This window comes from Siphateles boraxobius, unplaced genomic scaffold (genome assembly GCF_051911475.1).
Source record: "Siphateles boraxobius isolate OS27281-9 unplaced genomic scaffold, OSU_SipBor_1 2, whole genome shotgun sequence".
Classification (NCBI taxonomy): domain Eukaryota; kingdom Metazoa; phylum Chordata; class Actinopteri; order Cypriniformes; family Leuciscidae; genus Siphateles; species Siphateles boraxobius.
Window position 1 is genome coordinate 11,729,870 of NW_027508810.1, and position 25,423 is coordinate 11,755,292.

At 41.0% G+C, this 25,423-nt stretch overlaps 1 protein-coding gene across 12 annotated transcripts in view; it reads right to left on the reverse strand.

Moving 5' to 3' along the window:
* Positions 1 to 1,690: 1,690 nt before the first annotated feature.
* The window catches only part of fam13b (family with sequence similarity 13 member B), a 58,686-nt gene continuing 34,953 nt past the window's right edge, over positions 1,691 to 25,423 (reverse strand). For 4 of the 12 annotated variants that reach the window (XM_077235930.1, XM_077235929.1, XM_077235931.1 and 1 more), the window contains 15 exons: positions 24,406 to 24,525; positions 24,121 to 24,244; positions 22,213 to 22,316; positions 21,130 to 21,184; positions 20,937 to 21,039; positions 20,242 to 20,307; positions 17,880 to 18,090; positions 17,662 to 17,800; positions 17,383 to 17,464; positions 16,185 to 16,405; positions 8,219 to 8,302; positions 8,043 to 8,138; positions 7,477 to 7,742; positions 6,774 to 6,875; positions 1,691 to 3,624 (listed from right to left, as the gene is read on the reverse strand). In XM_077235930.1, coding sequence (XP_077092045.1) covers positions 3,501 to 3,624; positions 6,774 to 6,875; positions 7,477 to 7,742; positions 8,043 to 8,138; positions 8,219 to 8,302; positions 16,185 to 16,405; positions 17,383 to 17,464; positions 17,662 to 17,800; positions 17,880 to 18,090; positions 20,242 to 20,307; positions 20,937 to 21,039; positions 21,130 to 21,184; positions 22,213 to 22,316; positions 24,121 to 24,244; positions 24,406 to 24,525 — 1,897 coding nt within the window. In that variant the 3' untranslated portion in view covers positions 1,691 to 3,500. Of the gene's footprint in view, positions 3,625 to 6,773; positions 6,876 to 7,476; positions 7,743 to 8,042; positions 8,139 to 8,218; positions 8,303 to 16,184; positions 16,406 to 16,894; positions 17,045 to 17,382; positions 17,465 to 17,661; positions 17,801 to 17,879; positions 18,091 to 20,241; positions 20,308 to 20,936; positions 21,040 to 21,129; positions 21,185 to 22,212; positions 22,317 to 24,120; positions 24,245 to 24,405; positions 24,526 to 25,423 lie in introns of all 12 variants that reach the window. The other 8 variants (XM_077235932.1, XM_077235933.1, XM_077235935.1 and 5 more) reach the window with 3 other exon arrangements.

Sequence of the window (25,423 nt, forward strand, 5' to 3'; positions counted from 1 at the left end):
TTTGATTGCCATGTGTTTCATGTGTTTTGACTGCAAGTCAATAAACTGCCACTAGAGGGCAGCGGTCAGTCATGCATCGGCAAGATGAGAAGATGAAAGTGAAAATGATCTCGGAGATACCATGGTTGGCATTACCGTCGCCACAAATAGGCTAATATTATATTATATCAGCTGGTTTCCTCTATTTGAGTAAAATTGGTTTGGGTGCCACCTAACCTTTTTTGTCAGAAAAAACTAGGGTCCTAGAAAAATAGACCAGGAATAGACCTTATTCAGAGCAGCGCCATCTTTGATTTTTTTTAACAAGAATGAAAGCGAGGCTGTGAGGGATTCTACTGTGTTTTTGAAGTGTTCTACTTACGAAACAAAGCAAAAATATATTTTCGAGAAATGTAAGTAGACAAAAAAAAAGAAAAGACGACACGAGCAGTGGAAAATAATTAATCTAGCTTTATACAGCTGTTATTTATTTATTGAAACACGATTTAGTCTATCCTTCACAGCCTCGCTTTCATTCCCATTAAAAAACAAATATGGCGCTACTGTGAATAAATAGGCTTGTTCGACTTGAACCGGCGCTGCACAGACCGATCGGTTGATGACATCAAAGTACCGCGAGAGCGATTAGAGAGCGGACGGCTCCTTATGCTTTTGAATCGCTCTCGCGGTACTTTGATGTCATCAACCGATCGGTCTGCGCAGCGCCGGTTCAAGTCGAACAAGCCTAAAATCAATGGAGATGGTTTGTTGGGCGTGTTTTAGGCAAATGACCTCTGCACGTGGCGAGCATACGTGTTGTGAATTATGCTGCCTTCACATGCTATCCCAATTATCGTAAACACTAGTTCCCTAGTTAAACAAAATTGGACATGAACGCCCTTCTCAAGTCAAAATTTGAATGCGATGATCACTTCAGAAGTGGGAAGTAGGACATTTCCGACAGCACGTGAAGGCAGTTCTCCTGCTGTGCATACAAATACAAAATAATCTACGCAATTATTATTAAATGAGACACACAGTGCGTCCGAAATGTAACGTTACTGTCTTAGTAGATGCTATTTGAATTTGAGCTTACTTCGCAAATGTTAAAAATGTATGTATGAATGTGTGTCGTATGAATGTAACACTTGCCATGTTGTCATTGTCATGCTTTTTTAATGTTAGGATCACAAGGATGGAAATGCAAAGACAGTTTTCCACAACTTAGCACTTCAAAACATCTTGATTTTGAATCCTCAGAGAAAACTCTGTCGTTTTGTGCGGGAGTAAACCTGTCCCTTCCCACGTGACTTGGGTGGGAGGAGCTAAAGAGGCAATGACGTAAAGTAGGCGTTGGTTTTCTTCTGAGGCGGCATTTTCTGAGCTTGGTTTCAAAGCGAGGAAATTTTGAGTTCCAAAACTTGCAGGATATTTATTTTAATAAAAATGTATTTCTTAATTCATGACCCCTTTAAAAGTACTTAGAACAAACCTGATAAAAAATGGCTGGCAGGCAATGAAGGAAAGCCTTGTTTTGCCCAGGTGGGCGTCCTTATAAGAGTGTGACATCTTGTGCAAACTATGACTGGATTGTAGCTTTACAGACTTCTTCTGTGGTGTCATTATGGTATATATTGACGTTTTTTGCGGCATTAGTCTAATATTTGTAACCCCTACAGGCACAAAAAAAGGCATCAACACAAGCAGGCAATAATACTCACAAGCTGTTTATTGAAAATGCACATACTGGATACAAGAGGCCTCTCATTCCACTGATACAGGCCTCAATGCTAATTTATTGCTTAATTTTCATGGCACAAAAATAGAAATACAAATTTTTGCCATGCAAACCTACTACTGACAAGCTTTTACAAAACAGGACGAAGTAGGTGCTTCACTATTACAGAGGAACCACACTGTTTAGATGAACTGCAGGAAGCGAGACAATAAAAAACCAGTACAAAATAATGGTAATAAAAAAGGACACCACCACACAGTGAGTGATAGATGGGGCAGAATGCGTCAAATAAGAACCTGCACTCCCAGCCTTCACGTGCAAGTAGTGTTTGAACAATCGAGAAACACTAGAAAGAAAAAAAAAAACAGGCTGCATTCCCAGAATGCTGTGCAAATAATCTCCATCACCTCCTTCTGTCACGATCACCTCTTCTCTTTGAAAGCTGACATTCATAACTATCATACACTTGATACATATCTCACCTCGACAACAAACCACCCATCTGACCCCCTCAAACCATGCAACACTCTCCATCCCAGCAACCCCATGTAAATCCCGTATCCCTCCTCCCTTATCTCTTCGATAAGACTTTATTACGCAGTTGTTGTGCAGTTCCCTATCAGTTCAGCTCAATGCCAGCAGGATTTAAGCTGGCAGCTGTAAAGTGACCATGACAGATGAGATCAGATGATATGCTGAAGAGTGATGCTGAAGAAAGCCATCATATGCAAACATATGATTATGACAGCATATACGCCACATCTGGAGTCACGGTGACACTGAAACTTCCTAAAAAGTCCAATACAGAGTCTGAAGTTATGTTTGAAGAGGTTCTTCTGACTTGCAGCATTACTGGTTATGACCGGATGCTTTGTTGAATGTGTACACACTTGCAAACCATGAGTCTAGGAGGTGAGAAAAACTGATAAGGACACATTAGCATATATAAAAAAAAAAACTATCTATAGTGTCAGAAGTGATCTACCATGTACAACTGTGATCTAACATTGAAAAACCGTTTGTCCGTTTGGCATATATTCACTTTCATTGCAGCAGCCGTTAGTCAAATGTATATTAGAGGTGTGACCACAGTAATAGAGAAGACATACAGATGTGTCATTTACATATGAATCAGGAAGAGTGTGTGACAATTCAGCTGGAGTTGCTTTTGTCAGTCTGATCAAGTGATCCAAATGACATAAAAAAAAAAAAAAAGAGCACCAGCTTGATACAGGAGTCCTCCGATTTGTAACCAAAAGGTGAGGGGGCGAAAAACCTTATTTGATAATTCACTGTGCCGATAAGTCTTAAATCAAGAAAAACACTGAAATATTTATGCCTACATACAATATAGTATAGATATGTACAAGTATACATACACGGAACCCAAATCAAACCCTCAAATAGCATAAGGAGCCCCATGAATTAGGGAGAGGAGTATGATGTGGGTGTTTGAAATATGACAACCATCTCTGTGGTCTGAGGAAGAGTTCAGTGCTTGATGTCCACATACACATACTGATGCCATCACTCAGTCCTTTGTGGATTCTCAGTATGAGAAAGCTCAGTCAATGTAAAAGAAAAACAAAAGTCTGAATATCAAACTCAGGAGACGGAAAGAATTTCATTCTTCCAGTATGTCATTTTTTACATGACAGAGTACAAGGGTTTAATCTTCTTCAGTGGCTGAGTGAGGAGGAACGACAGTGGAAGTTGATGAACTACACAGTCAAGATGTGAAGTTGGTTGGGCCTGATCTGATTGGCTCCTGGAACTGGGCGCTTTAGATGGACTTGGATGAATCCTGCTTACTGATGAGGACCTCCAGAAGCCGCAGTTTGGCTTTAATGCGCTTGTACTCCTTGTATTCGTCCATCATAGGCATGCGATCTTCCTTCTGAGCATTCCTGCGGGGGGAAAAACATTTTGGTTGAGAGCAAAGCTAACATGATGCTTTTGTCCAAAATAAAACTTTGTCTGTTTGTGTAATGAGAAGTCTTTAATTAGTGAACACTATTTTACAGTGTCATTTTTATATGTTACATGCAGTGTACAAGATAAATGTTACAGTTGTTACTGCAAACAATGTCAGAGGAGACAGAAACTATCATGGCAGTTTCTGATTACTCTGGTTGTTGTAGGTTTCTTAATGATATGTTCCACAAGTCAAAGTTTAACAAAACAAAAACACTTAACAACAAAACATTTTAAATTCCTTTCTGTTTTCCAGTGCCACTGTGATTTGTTTCGGGGGAAACGATATAAGCAAAATTTTGTTTAATCAGTGTCTTCAAAATCTTGGTTGAAAGTGATTTTTTAAAATCTTGATTAAATAAGCATACACCATTTATCTTGTTTAACATGCTCATTTTGTCATCATTTGCTATATATTCAGCAAAGTAAACCATCAGATTGAAGAGTGATTCTCACAAAACCATATTTTCACTCGGAGACTCAAAAAGGACGACAAATAACCAAATGATATAAGGAGTCCATACAATTCGTCAATGTATGCACACCAAAGCACCCATAAAAAAAAACAAAAAAACCTTTCAGAATTCAGTCTATAGTATGTGTACAGCGTGTTTACATTTTTGACAAGTCAAGTTGTGATACCGAACCGCATGGAGATGCCAAAAAAACTAAAACGACTGCCTTGACCTGACTGAATATCCCTACTACAGTACACTGATCCATTCAGGATTACTAAACACAGATAAAACAAATATCCTGAATGTGTGTGGAAACAACGTGAATGTATTGAAATGTATCTGCGGATATATACAATGTCAAGAAAGTGCACATGCACGGACTGTTTGTGCATCAATATAACAGACTCACACATGCTTACTGTACAACTCGTGTATGTCACCGCAATTGTTACATGCATGCGTTTTGGTTCTGTTTTCCTTGTGCCTGCCAGTTTCTCAGTTTGTTTAATCCTCTCGTTCACCCGTGTTGTCGTTAATTATCTTGTTAGCTCTTTAGTTTGCTCTGTGTATTTAAGTCCTCAGTTTGAGTTCGTTTCCCTGTCCGTTATGATTTGTTAATATGTAGTTTTGACTGTTTCTCCTAAGTGCTCTCCTTTTTCATTAAAAAGACTCTCTTTTATTTCTCCGACTCATTACTACATGTGACATTATACTGGACCTAAACAGTTTATTATATCGCTGTTTTTCTTCCCTTTTTTCTTTGTTTTTAGCCCTTCTATGGACCTGCCAGCTGTTTGGCTGCTCTGCCTGGGGAAGACCACACGTGGGACAGTCCTAAGGAAGACTTCGCCGCATTCGTGGAGTGGGTGCTGATGAACAAGGATTCTCGGTTTACCATCGGCTTGGCTGAAGACCACAGCAGCTCCGCCCAGTAGGAGGGATTCCCTGGCTCTGCCTCACGCCTGGGAACCCATCGGCTCTGCCTTGGCTCCTCCCTCCCTCGGCTCTACCAGAAACCATCATCTCTCGTCCCACCGGCTCCGCCTCGGCTCCTCCCTCCCTCGGCTCTACCAGAAACCATCATCTCTCGTCCCACCGGCTCCGCCTTGGCTCCTCCCTCCCTCGGCTCTACCAGAAACCATCATCTCTCGTCCCACCGGCTCCGCCTCGGCTCCTCCCTCCCTCGGCTCTACCAGAAACCATCATCTCTCGTCCCACCGGCTCCGCCTTGGCTCCTCCCTCCCTCGGCTCTACCAGAAACTATCATCTCTCGTCCCACCGGCTCCGTCTTGGCTCCTCCCTCCCTCGGCTCTACCAGAAACTATCATCTCTCGTCCCACCAGCTCCGTCTTGGCTCCTCCCTCCCTCGGCTCTACCAGAAACTATCATCTCTCGTCCCACCAGCTCCGTCTTGGCTCCTCCCTCCCTCGGCTCTACCAGAAACCATCATCTCTCGTCCCACCGGCTCCGCCATGGCTCCTCCCTCCCTCGGCTCTACCAGAAACCATTATCTCTCGTCCCACCGGCTCCGCCTTGGCTCCTCCCTCCCTCGGCTCTACCAGAAACTATCATCTCTCGTCCCACCGGCTCCGCCTTGGCTTCTCCCTCCCTCGGTTCTACCAGAAACTATCATCTCTCGTCCCACCGGCTCCGCCTTGGTCAGACATCGTCCTGCATGCACCTTCGGCTCAGTCTTTCCCCCAGCTTTGCCTTTCGTCCTCAGTCCGACTGGCTCGGCCTCAGTCTTCAAGTTTCCTGGTTCCACCTCGGATGGCCTTGGTCTCCGGTGCCAGCAGTCACGTGGGCTCTTTGGCTCGTCAGCTCCATCTGGGTCTCCATCTCTTAACAGCTCCTTCTCCATCAGTCGTCCCCAGGGAGTTGTCTGCCAAGTTTCTAACTTGGCTCCTTCCTCCATCGACTTCGCCCTAGAGCTTCGTCCTGGCTCGTAGGACTTGGTTTTGTCACTCCCCTCTCCAGTTCCTCACCCTCCCTTCTCAGTTGGACTATTTACGGCGTGAGGACGTGCCTTTTCAGGAGGGGGGAGACTGTTACATGTATGTGTTTTGGTTCTGTTTTCCCTAAACCTGTCATCTGACCCAATTTCTCAGATTGTTTGCGTAATCAGCAATCCCATTCACCTGTGTTCTCATTAATTATCTTGTTAGCTCTTTAGTTTGAACTGTGTATTTAATTTATTGCGTTCAATTATTTTAATGTGTTAGGATTTTGAATTACTCGGATCAGCTAACGCTTTAACGTTGTCAGCCCTAATATATACATATATATATATATATATATATATATATATATACATATAAATAAATAAAGTACAGGATCCCAACGTCTGAAAACTGTTCATCTTTTGGCATGATTTCTATAGTAATTCACTCAATTTGACCACATCTCAAAGAATATTTAACAGGTGCTAGTAGGAGAGTACAATAGAGTAAACAATAAGAGGCTGATGCTCAGCAGGCTGGACAATAATGTGCCTTAGGACAAGTACTTCATGTTCCCTGCTTGAAAACATCACACATTTCTACTGGTTTGCCAATTCAGTCAGTATATCACTCCTGTCTAGGTGAGTTTGATCTTAAGAACATGAAATGAACTGGGAGGCCTACCTGCCATTCTGTTGATAGAATTCATCTTCAAACTCTCTGATGGTCCTCCTCAGTTTCTTCTTCTCTGCCCTGGCCTTCCATAGCTGTTCCAGGAGCTCAGGCCTGTGGGATACAAGTGGTGTTAAGTTGCTGGATTTCTATATATGGAGCTCTCCTGATTCTATAGCAACAGGAAACTGTGTACTCAAAACACTCCTGAACAGGAAACAACCTTTTCACAGCATGACAAGCGCACAAGCTGAGGTCAACTCAGGTTGGTAAAAGTTAGTGACATGGATCTCAGCGGCACCCAATACAGTATGCTAGACTTAGATCTGGCTGCCTGAGCAGTTGTTTTACTTCATACCAGATTACGGCATGATCCAGCTCGAGGCTTTCAGGCCACTGACTCCTGCAGATTTCCAGGCACCTGCCAAGCTCTTTTAATAGACCTTTTATATAATGAGAGCATGAGCCGATTGCTGCTCCTACCTGATTACCTGGGGGACTATGTGCATGCATGCGCATACACAAACAAGGGTGTAGAAATCAAGTTCTCATTAATTCTGCCAATGTAGGTTAAACTTTAAACCAAAGTCCTGCTGGGAAACTCCAGACTGAGGACAATTCAGATGAAACTGCATTTCCTTTTGACCTCCATACTGTTCAAGGAGTGTTTAGTGAGGAAGTAAAACTCAATTTCGATTTTCTGGTCAACACTCACATTGAGGAGGCGTTGGAACTGGACAGACGCAGATCGAGATTGAGCTTCCCAGAGTTGAGGACGTCCTCCTGAGTGGGCTGCTGGGAGCTGGGCTGGGCTACTGGGTCCATGATGATTTCTGAGCTCTCGCTCTGCATCTCTACATTTTCCTGCTGGCCCCTGCCCTCCTCCTCCTCTTCTTCTTCGATCTCACCACAAAAGTGAGCAGTTTCGCCCTCAATAATGGGCTGTAACATTTGATTGCGGCGTTTGCTGGAGGGAGAAGCCTGTGTGAGAGAGAAGAACCTGGTTATTCTGCTTTCTCTGTGTCAAACACGCATGAATGTCATACAACCCAAAAACAACACTAGTTCCTGTTTCAGCACAGCAAAGCAGTATCAGCTTTAATTTCACTATCCTATCAGATTTCAGCCCCTTTCAGTATAAATCATAGAATAGAATATACAGAATATATAGACACTCCAGACTTGGTTTCATATTGCAAACACTAATTATATATTATTTATATATAAAGTCTGTAATAAAGGTTAATGTGGGTGTGGTGAGAAAGAGGAACAGTGTCTTACTATGATGGGGGTGATGCTGACACGGGTGAGCATCTGCTTGACAAGACGATATCTGTCATACAAGGGCTTTACAGTGCAACGCTCTTCTCGGGTCACCTGTAGGGAAGACTTTTGTCAGAACATTGTGTACATTAGGACAACCTTCCTGCGTGCGTGTGTGTGTGTGTGACACCTACTGGGCGCCCATGAAGTCCCTCATAGTACAGAAGGTTCTTCTGCAGTCCAGTTTTCTCACTAGCAAGCTGCTCCTTGGTCATTTTCTGTGAGAGCAGAATTAAAGCAGAATTCTCAAATTAGATGTTAAGACTGGATAAACTACACAACTTTTAATATCTGAACAGATTTTAAAACGCTAGGCATCATACTCAGTTTTTTTTCTTTAACTATTTACAAACCGTATCAATACACTAAACGACTGGCACACTACCAGACTCCTTTCCAGGAGACACATGACAAATGAAAACAATGTGTTCTAAAATCAACAGAAAATATCGAACATGTTTGATATTCTCCAACTGTATGAAATCATTGTCTGAAGCAGGGTAGTAAATCAATGGGGGCTTGGGGCAAAAAATGCCCCAAAATAGATTACGACTGTTGCAGTCAAAGTAAAATCTGAAAATGAATAAAAAGTGTTTATTTTTCTTTTTACGCTCCATTTTTGCAGTGTTGACCATTAAAAACAAAATCACAGATATCGGTTGAGTGCATGAATGTTTGTTTTTTAATTTTAAGATCAATTTCTGACCCTGGTCTGAAGTTAAAGAAACATACACTACTCAATGTTCTGTGAAATCGGTCAACTCCAGCTGCCCATAATCTGTAGACAAGCTCTGACTCTCTGCAACTAGCATTCGGCTGCAAAGAACCTTTCACACTGAGTGTGATCAAAGAGCACGAATATACGATGCGATGGCGCTCTTTGTGGCGAGCAGGACGAGGCCGAGGGCCGTGAGAGAGTGGCGCGAGGCCGGTGGCTTGATTACTGATGAGCGCCACCTGCGCGACGCACCGGTCTTGTATCTCTCACGGAGGAACGGAAGCATAAAAGGAGGAGTGACGACAGTGGAGATCGAGAGAGGCCAGTTCTGGATTTTATTTGTTTTATTGTCTTTACTTTCGTTTTGTATTGGTTTTATTTTTATATTAAAATCTTTGAAAAAGGTCGCCGGTTCCCGCCTCCTCCTTTCCATAACAATGAACTGCGTTACACTCAGCAATAGATCCCTATGAAGCTGTTCACAGCAGGCGTGATCAAAAGTTTTGATAACCTGTGTAAACACCGAAGAAAAGTACTCAGAAGATTCCAGAATGTTGAGTTCTTGTTATCATTGGTGACTGAGAACAGATTTATTCACATGTTCTTTATACAGATTATCATTTCTATTAAATTTCCGTTGAATTATGCGATCTGAAGAGCTTGAAACGGCATACAGAGCGCTGTTTTCTTCCACGCATGTCTGTTAGGAGTCTAAGAGCTCATTCGCTCTAGAGTTGTCAATCATAATATGTGATCATAACTCCTGCCCTTCCGAATGACGAAGCTGTTCATTTCCTCATTTGAGTTCTGCATAGGTTCCCACACTTAAAAAACTGAGAGAAACATTTCTACAGATGAAAAATAAAGCCAAATAAATTATGCTCTGTTTGTGTTTTTTATGCAGCTCTGTGTATTTTTATAACAATAAAGAATAAGAAATGCTTACATGACAAATGCTTAATTCACTTTATTATAAAACACTACAAAAAATGCACATCTGCCCATTATTAAATCAAAATATGGCGGCGGCGGCAGCTGTCGCAGGTGGCTGTGAAATACTATGGCAAACAAACAACAAATATGTGACAACTCAGGCGTCTGCAGGTCTGATTGTCAAGTATGCTGCGATATTGACATTCTACTGGCTCCGATTGTGCCACATGGCTGCCTGTCAGGGCCGATTTGCATGGACAATAAACAAACAAAGGACTAGTCCTGGACTCCAAAAACTTCTTGCAAACCAACGCAAACTCCATCAAAGTCTGGGTTTTTGCCCATCTATTTGGGCGGTCCTGTCGGTGTGATTTTTCTCCTCATGGTGGGCTTGCATACTGTTGGAATCCCTGCTCCTGATCGCGGTCTCCCTTGTTGCCTGCCCGGCTGCCTGGGAGGGGATGAGCCGGGTTGCCTGGGCTGGCTGGATGGATGGTTTACGGCGCTGCCGATTGTACTGGAGGGGGTTCTCCAGGAGCTGGGCTGCTGCCCATCGGGGAGCCATGCCTGGAGGTCCTGCTATGCTGGAGTCAGGACGGGGGGCTGTGGACGATTCTGGAGCTGCGCTGTGTTGAGATCTGCCTCGAGGTGCCGCGCGGCCTCCGGGATGGATAGTTTTTGGCCCCCCGGGGCGGTTGCTCTGTACGGGTGTGCCCAACTACCACGTATCCGATCGTCAGCGGAGTTTCCCGTACAAACAGAGTTTTCTGCACTACGGACTAGTCCCCCGGTTAACAATCTACACTGTCCTGCCCTGATATCTGTGTTCAAAAATTCTGGCCAACCAGTTTTTCATCAGCCTTTGTCTTTCTCCATCCGAACTATTATTTTTCACCGGTGGGTAACTGACTTTAAACCAAATGACTCTGATGAAAACGAAAGTAAGTGCAATTATGTTTTAAGTACATCAAGACTTTTATTAACTATTCTTCTATTTATCGGAGTTGAGCTCAATCCCGGGCCTGACTCAAATATTTTCTTGACAACTCTAGGCATATTGCATTTGTAGGGATTATATACATATGCAAACTATAGCAGATTTTTTATTGCTGTATCGCTACCACAGCAACAGCGTATGTTTTTACCTATAACTCACGACTATTCTCCCTACTCTAGATTTTCAGCTCCGATTACCTTCACTCCCTCATCTTTTCCGATTTTACCTTCTGAAATATCCTCTTCTAGTCTTTTAGTCAAAACAGATAAATTACAAAGAAGAACACCTTATCCAAGAAAATGTCCAAAAAATTTAAGCCAACTCTGCAGTACCAGAGGCTTTAAAATCTGCCATCTAAATACCTGAAGCCTTGTTCCAAAACTAGACGAATTTAAAATCTTGCTTGCGCAGTCAAAAGCACTTGTAATGGCAATTTCTGAATCATGGTTCACTCCCAATATCCCTGATTCTTTTCTTTCAGTTGAAAAATATGAATTGTATCGTAAAGACCGCATTAGCAAGACCGGCGGCGGAGTGGCTTTCTATGTTAGTCAGAAATATGCACACTTAATATCAAAAGTTGAAACTGAAACTGAAATATTGAAACTGGTCGTACATTTTACACCTCAACAAGCAATTAGGGTTGGGCGGTATTACGGTAATGTCGTATACCGCGGGGTCTTAAAATAGCAACGGTATCAGTTTCAATACTGTCATTGCCGGCACTTATATATAATATATAAATATAATTTATTCAATGCTTAAAAATGCTTATGTAGTTGTCATCAAATGACAGTGTGGAGGAGAAAGAGAGAGAGAGAGAGGCGGTAAATACTGACGAGGCAATTTGTAAATGTTGCAATAAAAAAGGTGACCGCGAGAGATGGAAACACCTCTAACCTCTCCGAAACTCTCCGAAACAACCACCCACTCACTGCTGCGAGGATGCATTTTGCCCCGAGTTCATTAAATAAGCGCATTAGTTTATATTTGTTAAAATATTATAATGTTATTTTTTTTTACGTTGATAATGAAAACTGAACAGCACGAGTAAGATGGGATGCATCGGGAGTCAGACATTGACCACTTAATTAAGTTTCATTTTGTAAAAGGCCTTTCTTTAAAGTGAATTTCGTTTTGTATCAATTGTATCTTAATTTTAATAATTTTTTTATCAACCAATTGCCTGGATTTAATGAATAAGAATCAAATAAAGCAGACAACATAATCATGACATGATCGTGCGCTGGCGCGCCGCGGTCACTTGCATTGAAATCTCATCATATATTAACCGAAACTCAGTGTATGTCTCACAGACATGACAGATATCTAAAAAAGCTTGAAATTTCATTAAACGAAACAATTCAAAACGAAAAGAAATGGGCCACTCGCTGATTATTTAATCCATGGTGTGCATTTCTCTCTATGCGCGTTCATACGGAAATGGCGATCATCAAATTCATTAAACGAAACTATTAAAAACGAAAAGAAATAGGCTAGCCTACTCTCTGATTATGTAATCCATGATGTGCATTTCTCTCTATCGTTCACTATGGAGATGGCGATTCGTCAATTTCTTTAAACGAAACAATTCAAAAGGAAAAGAAATATAGCATACTCTCTGATTAATCCATGATGTGCATTTCTCTCTATAGGCGCGTTCACTACGGAGATATCAATCGTCAATTTCTTTAAACGAAACAATTCAAAACGAAAAGAAAAAGGCTAGCCTATACCTTCTGATTATGTAATCCATGATTTGCATTTTTCTCTATATATGCGCGTTCACTAGGAGATGGCGATCGTCAACTTAATCTTCGCAGCACTGACAGAAAAGTTGTATTAATAAAAATCAATGGACGCGTGTCACCAGATTAACAAATGCACTTGTTGCTTGTTGGTTGTTAATTTAAATTAATTAATAAAATGAATACTTTAATTGTCATAATTAAAATAATAAAATATTATTAATTGTCCCATTTTTGCTCATTTATAAATAGTATTTATATCTACCCCCCCTTCAGCACCTGGGTTAAAAAATTATTTGGCGCCACCATATTATAACGGCCCACGTATTAAAAATAGTCGAGTCTAAATAGGACTCCGGCTCATAATTACATTTAATGCCGTCAGCCGGGATCAGACAACGTGCACGGGTTGGCCTTGATTTTTTTTTATTTTTGCCCGATCTGGTATTCAGTTTCTGAACGGTGTAGGCACAAGCCAACAGTTTGGTGACTGTCTGAGCCTTATGTCATAATTTTTAATTAGTCACGGTAATACCGTATACCCCGGTAAAATAGGGAGGAGGTTTGACGGTATCAAAATTTGGATACCGACCAAGCCTACATTCAATTACTATTATTGTCACCTACAAGCCTCCTAATGTCAGTGAAAGTTTTTATCTATCTCAGCTTTCTGACATAATTAAATCTGTTACATCGAAGGAGCTCGTAATTCTGGGTGATATCAACCTTGACTGGAATGATAGCTCATCAAATTTTTTAAAAGCTACTGCTATGAAACTTGGATTATATCAATTAATTAAGGATCCAACAAGAATTAGTAAAACACGCAGCTCTATTCTGGATCTTTTTTTCACAAATCAGCCTTCAAAATATACAATGTCTGTTGTCATAGATGTGGCTATTTCAGATCATTCGCTTATCTATGCAGTTAGAACAATTTTAAAATAAACAAAAACTCACGCTCCCCATTCTGTACCAAAAATACCAATCTCAAAACTACCACAATTCAATGCTGATTTTAGGGCTATTGATTGGAGTGATGAGCTCTCACTAGAAGATCCAGAACAGATTTTAAAGCAATTTCATACTAAATTACATAAAATACAGAATAAATATATCTCTGCCAGCAAGATTCGACCAAGAAAAAATAAACTACCTTGGATAAATTCTGAAATACTTCAACTTCTAAAATTAAAGGCCTCTCTTTTTAAATTGTATAGGTTAAGTCAAACATTTGAGAGTAAAAATAATTTTAAACAAATTAGAAATAAATGTAATTTGGAACTGCGTATGGCTAAGGCGGTCTATATTCAACAGCAAATTATTCAATCCGCTAACAACCAAAAGACACTATGGCAGACCCTTAAGGTCATCACCGGTGATAATGAAAATGAGAAGAAAAAAAATTGTAATATTCAAATTTCCATACGGGGTACTCTTATTTCAGATTCAGAAAAAATTGCAAGTGCTTTTAATGATTATTTTTTATCATCTGTTAAAGATTTGGCTATGCATTTTGGTATTCCCTCCTTGTCCTCACCTGATCTCCTCTCAACATCTGATCAGTTCTCATTTACTGAGATCTCACAGAACGAGGTGATACAAATATTACAACTGTTAAAAAATTCTCATGTCCATGATATTTATGTTTTAAATACCTTATTTTTAAAGGCTCTTGATATTGATAGCCTCATACCTCTTTTTCTGCACTTAACCAATCTTTGTATCAGGTTTTCTATTTTTCCTACTGACTGGAAAACAGCACAGATTACTCCAATTTTTAAATCTGATGATCACACTCTTCTTTCAAATTACAGACCTATCTCAATACTTCCAGCAATGTCTAAGTTGCTGGAAAAAGTCGTGCATAATCAACTAAGCTCTTACCTGGAAACAAATAAATGGCTCAGTGATTTTCAACACGGTTTTCGTGCTAAGAGATCAACAATGTCGGCGTTATTACTCCTCACTGAGCAACTATGTAACTCTCTTAATAAAGGTCACATCACTGGAGCTATTTTTATTGATTTCCGTAAAGCTTTCGTTACAGTGAACAACCAGGTCTTACTAAATAAACTTAATTAATTTAAACTGTCTTCATCTGTGATAGAAATGCTCTCTTCTTATTTGACGAACAGGTCGCAGACAGTCAAAATTAATCATGTCATATCGCAACCTTTAGTTTGTGACATGGGCGTTCCACAAGGCAGTATTCTTGGACCCTTACTTTTTCTTCTATACATCAATGATTTTCGTCGAGTGTGCAAACACTCAAAATGTTTACTGTACGCTGATGATACTGCGATTTTCCTCTCTGATTCAAATCCTAATGTCATAAATTCCACACTACAAACTGACCTTCACCTGATACATGATTGGTTGAAAATGAACCATCTGACCATCAATGTAAAGAAAACGGAATGTATGTATTTTCATTCACCCAGAAAAAGTCTTTCTTTTACTGATTTTATTACTTTTGCAAACCAAGATCTTGTTGTCACAAAGACCTACAACTACCTTGGTGTGCTACTTGATCCACATCTTACATATCGGGAACATATTTCTAAATTAACAAAAAAGTTGAATCAGAAACTCTATGTATATAACAAAATCAGACCATATCTCTCTTTTTCGGTTTCTGAAACGTATCTACATGCATTTGCGTTCTCAACAATGTCCTACTGTCTTCCAATCTTGTGTCTTACCACTAAGGACATTACTGAACCAATAGCACGACTGTATTACAGAGCACTTAAGATCCACAGTAACCTTCCAAAATGGTCTCATCATTGCAGTGCGCTCACACGCACAAATGCTTTGACTTATCAGAACTACGTAAACAGTCATGCTATTGCATTTTATTTTCATATTCAAAATAGCTCTTCACCGGCACTTACAGATCTTCTTCCGACACACAATATGAGACAACTACGCCTCACTAGGTCAGTCTCACAGGCACTTATTCCAGTTCCACCATACAAAAATAACTATGGTCAGAAGTCGTTTTTTTATATTTACACTAAAATTTGGAATGATTTTCCCTATCACATTCGAACATTATCGTCCTTCACATATTTCAAAAAGTCATATAAACTGTTTCTTCTTAATAGTCATACTTGTACACACTAATTGCTTATGTACTGTTTTTAGTCTTGTTTTTCCGTATTTTATGTTTTACTTGTTTGTATCTGTCTAGTCAATAATAATGTCTTGTTTAAATGTGTTGAAATTGTGTTTATTGTTCTATGTTGCTGCAGAACAGGAACCTGCTGTAAACCAGTTTTTAAACTGAGTCAGGCCCGTTTACTGTAACTAAATTGTTGCTCTTAAATTTTCCTGTATAATAAATAAAAAAATAAAAAAAATAAAGAAAAGAAAAATCCACTTTAGATCACACTTGATGATTCTGTGTAGTACCAATGTTTATCTTTAATTTACTGATGTATGTTGTGCAGTGGACGAGGTTAAAGTCAAAATGGGAATACCTAAGAGATGCATATATGAGGAAAAATGTATTCACCTATCGTGCGGCCGTGAATTAGCAGTGTGAAAGGGCCTTATATCAGGGGTAATATTTTGTGCAAAAGTAAAGTAGTGTATTCCAGCCATTAAATGTTACAAATATACCTTCTTGAGAACTTTTGATTCGATGAGTTCTAAATAAATCAAAGCTACTAATTAAAGTTGAAGAAGCTAGAACTCACTCTGACGTCCTCCGGCCAGCCGTCCTCGTCTCTTTTGGTTTGGATGCAGCGCTGAATGAGCTCCAGTGTCTCTTCTCGGGTGGGTCGGTGTTCCCGTGCCTCACTCTCCACAGGGTCCTCGTGAGCCGACTGATCCAGTGTGGATCCAAAGCTCTTGGGCAGAGTGTTACTGCGTGGACGCGTCTGTGGAGTCAGCTCACTCTCAGCCTTGTGTTTGGCATCTGGGTAACAGAAGGAGACACAGAGAGAAAGACAGATTTAGGAGGCTAGAAGGTTTGCTGGTCGCTGCGGACATTTAGGGTGGAGTTGGTAACCCTAACTGAAAGAAAAACAAGGTCATTGATGAACCCTACTCAGCATCACCAAGATCTGAGAAAAAGTCCACCAGTAGTGCACTGACGTCCTCACCATGTACAATATCAGACGGCCATTTTTCATTTTCAGTGTACTCAAAAGGAGCAGAGGAAGCACAGGGAGCTCGGTGACTGAGAACATCCTGTGAGCCCTTGAACCTCAGCACCTATCAAATGTTAACCCTCATAAACATACACTTTAGATGATTAAAGAAGCTGAGACACGTGGCTGAGAGCGTCCCGTACGGGGAATGCATCTGCGAGACCACGGTCAGAGAGACAGTGAGAGAGAGAGGAGAGCAGAGAGTGTCAAACTCAAGTGGTGAAGTCTACTTACTGCTGCTTATATGTACTTACAGAAGTGGGGCGCCTGTCTAGAGGCATTGAGGGGGCGTGACAGTGTAAAATGGGGTGTGTTCGGGACGGAGGAAGAGGACGAGTGGCATCTGTATGATTGAAGCACGGCCTGGTGCCTCAAGGAACCTTTTGGGAAGAGGTGCTGTCGTCCTGCCGATGCGGGCCATCCGAGTGGATTTAGTTAAAGAGAAAGAGAGACTTTATACGACAGTGCACCTCTGATGGGGGGCATCAAATGGAAATGGATGATGGGAAGTGTGGGGGCCCAACACAGTGAGCGGAGGGGTCTCTGGTAGAGTATGAGGGTGGTCCCATGAGAGAGAGCCCCTGAGCCTCTACAGACATGCAGTACAACTCCACACTTCTCCACTCTGCCCTACAGGGGACAGGGGAGCAGGCCCGGACCAAGTATACCCAATAACGGTATGACACTGACAATCACACACTCCACAGCCAAATCGCTCCCCTGCTCACACAGCCACTCTTACCTTTGAGCTGCTTGCGGATTTTGGTAAGATCAGTCATCCACTTCAACACCTTTGGATCAGCTGCCTTATCAGCGTGAGAGGGCTGCAAATGACAAACAGCATAATTAATTTAATCTATAATCTCTGAAATTATTCATGTATGACAATGCATGTGCTTTTGGGAGGTACTTGTCAAGAGCAAGCAGTGTGAGAGCAAGTGAAGGGTTTTGCTATATGGTTGCTAGTGTGTTCTGGGAGGTTAATTAGGATGTTGCTTGTGTATGACTAGGTCTTTCTAACCTTGTAGTTTCTCTCTTTTTCGAACTGTTCCTCAAAGTGCTTAATTTTCTTCTTGAGGTTCTGGAGTTTCTTGGTGAGCTGATGGGAGACAGTGTCTCCTTTCAGACTGTCTTTGGAAGAGAGGGAGGCACGGCGAGGCCTGTGAGACATGACATAAGCATGAGTTTGATTGTCAGTGTATCCGAGTATTCATAAGTGATTGTGGTTACTCTGCTCACCTCCCACAGGACAGAGTTTTGGTGGAGGAGGTGCTATCGTGGTCCTGCTGCAAGAACCGCTGACTGTGGCCAAAGTCCAGGAACCGCCGGGCCAGTAGTGGCTGAGCATCCTCTTCTAGAGGCAGGGGCATCATGCGGCCCGCCAGCGGGGACAGTTGGGCCTCCCCTGAATCAATCTCCTCTTGCCATGGCATGAACACTGGCACAGGGTCTGCCAAAGACACAGACACATACGCTGTAATGCAACCAACATCATCACAATGTTTGTTTTTCAATTAAATACATTTCAAAACAGACTTAGAAGTTCACAAACAGCCCTAGGTTGCTTTGTGATATTAACCTGAGGTCTAAATGGGTGAGCTGCTCTGATACATAGTGAGCGAGCAGGAAAACACTGTGTTATTTGGCAGGTGACTATTCTGGGTAATAGTGCACAGTTTAAATGTCATCCACTCTGGCAAACATTCACACACACACATTTTGGAGCCAAAACATTTAAAGAGCTTACTTGCTGCTACATCAGCAACCGTGCTTAATGCAAGGAAACAGAAGAGCAGCTCAGAGCAGAAGTCACATTGCCCACATTGAATGTACTGGACCTGGGCCTGATATGGAAACTTGAAAGCTGATCAAATTTACACTGCATAGATGTCTGACATGGTGGTTGATTAGGAGAAAGCTGATGCACTTGCTGATGGCAGATGGTAAATAGTGGGAGTCAGCAGGTCCAACTGGGTGCGTGTGATGAGCCAAATGGTTAGTCAGAGTCGGCGGTTGTGTGTGTGTGTGTGTGTGTTCTGGGGGGAGGGGACTCAAACTGAAGGCGTTTTCACACCACTGAACTTTTAGCGCAGACCACAGTCTTGGTCATTTACCCCTTTTCCACCAAAGCGTTTTGAGAGCCGGTTCGGAGCCGGTGCCTGCGCGCGAACCAGTTCTTTGTGTTTCGACAGCCAAAGAACCGGTTCTCGGCCAGGAAAACTGGTTCCAAAGCGGCACCAACTCTTTGCTGGACTAGAACCAGAGAACCGTTCTTTTTATGTCGGGGGCTGGGGGCGGGTTTAGATGTGTCCTAAACATCTTTTCTGACCGCAAAGCCAGGAGAAACATTTGCAGAAACACGATGTAGTCCGCCATTGTAATTGTTATGCTTGAAGTTGGCGCAAGCGTTTCTAGCTTTTTTTTATTTTATTTTTTATTGAAAACATTATGTAAGCAAAGAAGAAAACAGTCACAAAATAGAACAAATAAACGGAGAGAAAAAAAAGACAAGACAGGTGTACATAACTAATCAGAAAAGATTACATATCAAAGGAAAAGATTAAAAGACTTACATATTTCAATTGTTTTTAAAGCCTTCTTGGTTCACGAGTTAGAGATAATCCCAAAGTAATGTTGTACAGTACTTGCAAGCGTTTCTAGCTGAGACGTAAAGCGACGTACACAGTGACGTAACGACGTCGTTCGCTGGGCGCTCTAGAAGTGGAAAAACAAACAGGTTCTGAGGAGGTTCGCAAATTGAACCAACTCCGAACCAACTTTGAACCAGCACCAGTTCCGAACCCGTTCTTTTTTGGTGGAAAAGGGGTATTTGTGAACTGGGTAGGTGTGAAAGCTAGAGTTTGTTAGAAAATGGGGATCTGGGGTACAGTGAATTAAAGTTATTGGACAGTTAAGGCTTGTTCACACCAAGAATGATACCTATAAAGATAATGATAACATCCAAACCAACGAATGACAATGTTATGTTTATTATAAGAGTTATGCCATCTGCTGCTTTGAATGCTCAAGCTCTTTAAAGTAGGATAGATTCTGATTGGCTGTCAATGTTTTTATCGTTCATCAGCAGGGGAAAAGAAATTGTTCTGAAAGCGATTCCAATGATATCATTCATCTATGTGTTTATCATTATGGTTGGAGTGTGGACTTCCCTATTCTCAGAATTAAAACAATTATTAAAACTCCATAGTTATCATCCTTGGTGTGAAAGGGTCTAGTCAATACGGCCTAATTTTGCTGAAGTAAATTACTTTTGTATAATAATACAATAAAAGGTCAACTTATACAATCAGGGCCTGCTAAATGCTACTTGTCTTGAAAGAAATCGCTTCCACAAGTGTTCTGGGTGCACAAGTTTTGGTAGTACACACTTCATTTTAGCACCTGATAGGTACTAAAAGTGGAACTTGGTGGTTGATGTTGAAAGTGTACTGTGGTTTGAGGTAAAAATAATGCAGTGTGAGAAGAGAGCTGTGGGGTAAAGGTGAGGGGGTGGAGTCAAACTCTGGTTCGAAACAAGTGTGAAAGGAGTGTGACTGAGAAGAGCAGCGGGCGATGGACGAGCTGTGGAGAAGCTACTTACCGCTCCCTTCTCTCTGCAGGTGCATACATGTGAAGTCAATGGGTGGGAAATTGATGGGGCATGATGCTGACCAGGCATGGGCGGAAAGAGAGATAGCACAGAAGAGTGCGGTGAGCTATGAGCCTCACACACAGAGACATACATATACACACTCACACGTAATGCTGTGGATCTATGGCTGAAATGCAAATGAGTCATAACTAGCATTCATTCACTCCACATAAGCCATATTTATGGTTCACGTACATCTACACATACACGAGAAAACAAACCAGTGCATGTTGGTGATTTATGAATAATAATGGTTTACATTCCCCATTTAAAGCTCTGTGATCTATTAAATTCTCTAAAATTTCAGAGTCAAGGGCACTGTCAACATTCAGCCACTGCATACATTCATTAGCACATCCTATCAGTCTTATATATGAGCTTAAATGTGAAGTTTGTACAACACAATTTGTAAAAATGTAAAAATAATGACTGATTTCAAACAGGTTTCCTAAACCCTCACCATTTTCCACTGGTCGGATAAACGGATGCATAAAAGCACACCGTTTTCATGATGTGTCCTGTTTATTAATGAATTAAATTTGAATGCACAAGGCTATGTTGCAGCATTTGTTCCCACAGGAAACATTAGCAGTTAATATGCAGAGCGCCTTGTAATCTTTTATAGAGACATAACAGAAAGTTACCTTCTTGTTCGCTGTCTGAGAAAACGCTTCTGGTCAAAGACTGAGGGCCGCTGACAGGCTCAGTGGATTCAGTATTAGCATTCAGGTCACAGTCCCCAGGCTCCTGTGTGTCATTGGATAGGTTTAGTTAGATGCTTCAGTCTCACAGCGTAGGAAAACAGACAGAAGCCTAGTGGTATCCAGATATACTCACACAGGTGATAACATCAGCCTGGTCCATCTGCTCGTAGTCCGGGTACTTCTCCAGTCTGTGTGAAGATGGAAACAAATGACTATGAACTCCTGAGTGAGGTGATGAAAACTGTGTGATATGTTCCCTTCACGCATGTCAATTATAGAGCTATACTATGCATGCTCTTAAAATGTCTTGCAAGAAAGAAAAAAAAAAAAAAGAGTCATATTTATGAATAGGGGCGTAAAACAAGCAAAGAGAATTCAGGCTGAATGAGATACAGTGCTAGTTTAAAGTGTATCCAAACTTTACTAGTCACACCCACACATATTATAAAGGCTAATTAAGCAGACTAAGGAAACTAGGACACTAAGCTTATCAGATGTAAGATGTAACAGGCTTACAAAAGTTTTACAAGAACACAATTTGAAATTTACAAGCTATTTATAGCTAGGCATTTCTATTATTATTTTCCATTAAAAGAACAGAACCATTTTGAATGTTTTCTTGTAAAATGTTATTCTTGGAAGCTTGTTCAGAAATACACTCCACGTGAGTACACAAACGCAATGCCTGGCCAGCGCTTTCACATGTGCGGTCTCATTGTTCGTACTCAATGTACATTCTTGCGTGCCTAAACTCAAGGAGTCGAAATGTCTGTGCCATTCAAATGCCCATGCCACTACAAATATTATTCAGGCAGCTAGCTTTAAACATAACAGTTTAACAGCACACATTACTCAATCTGACATTTCACCATGACAGCAAATAACCTGAAAGAGAAAACTGACTACGAAAGATGAGTTTACGGTAATGCTCACTATAACAGCGCTACAATGCATTCGTTTGGCACATTTTTTAAGGCAACAACACGATATTGAACATAGCTAGAGCATTTGTGTTCATGTACTTGAAAAGTGAGCTTCAGGTCTCAAGGTGTGGCAGCATTAGTAAAATTGCAGCAAAATCTGCATTGAGAAATCTTTTGCCCTCACGCAAAACTCCTGAATTCGCGTGAATTCCTATTGAAACGACTGGATTTCGCCCTTAAAAATTAGCTGAACAACAGTAATGGTGACCGCAACTTAACACCTCCATTCTAACCTTTCTATGGTGAGATTCTCAGCATCTATGAGAGTCTCTGTGTCAAGGTCCATCCCAGAACTTTCTTCCGTGACAGGGCTGCTGAGCTGAGAACCTTGAGATTCCTGCGGGGAAAAGGAGGGTAATTACCACTGACTGAGTTTAGAAGTGAAAAAGATAATATGTCTTGGCATTATGCTGGAGATATCGCACAATGCCAAATGTTCTCGAAGCCATCTGAACACTCAAACATATCTAGGCCTTGTGCGTGTTTATTGATGATTGCATCTCAAGGTCGGCAGCTGATAAGACTGAGGAATGGGGTGGCTCTCGGTGGGAGGGTGTGTTTGGGTTGACCAGGTGGCGCTGTCATTCCTCAGAGTTGGCTATTAAAAGAAGGTAACCCGGTTCATATGTTCCTAACCTGTTGCCAGGCCACAAGAACTTTAGGCACGAGTGGAGGGAAGAGAAGCCTCCACAAGAGACTGTTAATCAGAGTCGTCAGTAAGCCAGGATCCCAGACACATTCGTCATTTTATTACACCTCTTGGTTGAGCAGCTAAAGAGTGTCAAGACAAGAGACACAAACCTTTAGTGTCAGCTATGGTGATGCGTCTTCTGAACAATCCTCATCTTGTTACTTAATTAGCTACTTGAGGAAAGTGCTTTATCTGAAATGTTTAATTCGCTCTGGAAAAGTGTTAAATGGGGGAATATTGCTTGTGCCTGTGAGAACAGTTGATGGTCTGCTTATCTGACAGGAAGGCCTTTGTTTCTCACTCTCCTGAGGAGGAGCAGCTCTGCCGTGTATTACAAACCTTGCTGATAGCAGAAATACTAATCATATTCAAAGCCAGATGTAGACTAAAGAAATGGTCTAAGACAGTGGTGCTCGACCTTTTTGACTCCAAGGACTCCATTGTCCACAACAATATTCAAAGATATCCAAACCCCAGTTCTGTTTTGAAAACCAATTTTAATCTATGGGCTTAGCTTCTGTAAATTAAAAAAAATAAGTGAAATATATTTACAATTAAAATGAAAATACAATTAAAATAATTAATCACACAAGGGTTTTAGAGCTGAATGTTCTGTAGGGCAGCGGTTCTCAAAGTGGGGCCCGTGACACATTGGCGGGGGGTCCGTAAAATAATCTGCCATAGGCTACCGTGTTTTCCGGACTATAAATCATGTTTTTTTTAATAATCTAAAACGTGCTTTTACTTATATTCCAAAGTGGCTTATATTATGCATTTAGTGTCAAATAAGCAAAAAGTAGACACTTAAAGGTTTTTATAGAATTATTTCTTAAGTTCTGTGCTACAAGTATTCAGTGTGTTTTGGTTAAATTTTATCACATGCTCCAGATAGAAGTTCACGGAGGTCGAGACGCCAGAAAGCGCATCCTGTTTGTTTTCATTATTTATTGAATTTACATGACTTTCCAGTCGTTTGTGATTTAATGGATAAGGACTAAGCATAGCCATTGGTATAAACAAAAAATAAAAGTAAAATTATTTTTTTTACCAATAATATATTTCAGTGCAAGATAACTAGTAAAAATGTATATTAGATATAAAAATGCCCATGGCTTTTTAAGATTTAATTACCTAACCTGACATCTACAAAACACACATTTAAAATAGGGCTATCTCATATATTCAGGTTTTCCAAGAATGTGTGAATTCTGATTTTTCAAAGCAAGCTAGACGTTTTTGAGGGGGTGATTGTTGTGTGTTGATTTTCTGTTGTTTTAGCTTATTTCAATGCTTGTTTTGTCTTTTTTTAAGACATTTTAAGTCATCTAAAGCTCCCTTTTGTAAGTTTGCCAAGACCCCCTGCTTGAGAACTACTGTTTGTTCCTCTGGCTTTCTTAGTTATGTTGTATAAGATAAATAACAATCAAAGTTTAACTCTCTAATTGCTTACCTCACTATTCTCTGATGGCAGGCTCTCCTCTGTAACCTCTGGGAGAGTCTCAATCTCTGCCTCAGATTCAGACTGCACATCTTCATGGTTCTCAGGCCCTGGTGTCTTCTGAGTAGGGCTGTTTCTGTGGAGGAAAAATATATAGATTCACATCAACACATCAAAAAACCTTTCAAACCAAACATACATATTCAAACTTCTCTCCAAACACCTGCAAAGTTCAGATACAAACAAATAAATGCCCGGGTCAGTGTCCGCATGTACTGCGTTTATTGTCAAACTCACCCTTGAATGGGTTGGGAGTCCAACACCTGACTCTCATAGCTGCCGAGCTCCTTGTCAATAGATGTCTGTAGGTCCAACAAGTGCTGTTCCACTGCAGCACGGATGGTCCTCTGGATTATACTGCAAATAAACACATTCAAGCCGTCTGACATAAGTATTCAAAATGGTTTCACATTGAGGCCGAAGCACGCAGTACCCCTATTAATCATTGTTTGACCTATTAAAACAAGGTCATCCAAGAAGTTTTCGCTGCAAGCTCATCTTTCTAACAAATAGCCCTCAATCATGAGCACCACACATTCTTGTGTCTGAAAATAGACATGTTTTGATCTTACTAAGACTTTCAGAATTATAACAGCCAAGTCTCTTATGTCGACACAGCTCCTGTGTTCTGTACTGGGGGACTGGCTATGTTGAATTCACATGTTTTGTGTGGAACGATAGACCCCCAAGCATGCCTTCCTAACTAACCTCCACGTGCCCAACTGGGCCAAAAGGCACGTTGGGTTACGCCGCCTCTGCATGCTAAATATTTCGAACAGCAAATCATTAGAAGATGGCGTTGTTGTGATGTGGAGGTCTCTGTTAGAAATGGGTAATATTCTTCCTGTTGCCACAATTTGCTGCTGCTAGTCAAGGCTTCAGTTGAAAAGCCATTTACCAGTAGAAAACTAGAAGCAATTGAATGTAATTTATTAATTATTCTTAATGTGATTGTGGGTTTCATTTTATTATGAATACAAATAGTGGAATCTCAGCATTGGACATCAATTTGGCAGGGTATAATTGCAGAATTCTACTTTCAATTCTATTTTTCTGAGTTGCAAAGTCGCAAAGCAAATCGGTGTCTTTGTCTGCAAGACAGCATCCCTTAGTTATCTGCTTTTAAGAACATAATCACATTCGTTCAGCTTTATTTTGCCTTCTGTCCATCTAAAAGGTCTGTTTAGTGCATACTGTGGCCCTTTGAATGAACAAATCTGATTTAGACCAGAAGATAATTGCATACAGCCCAAAT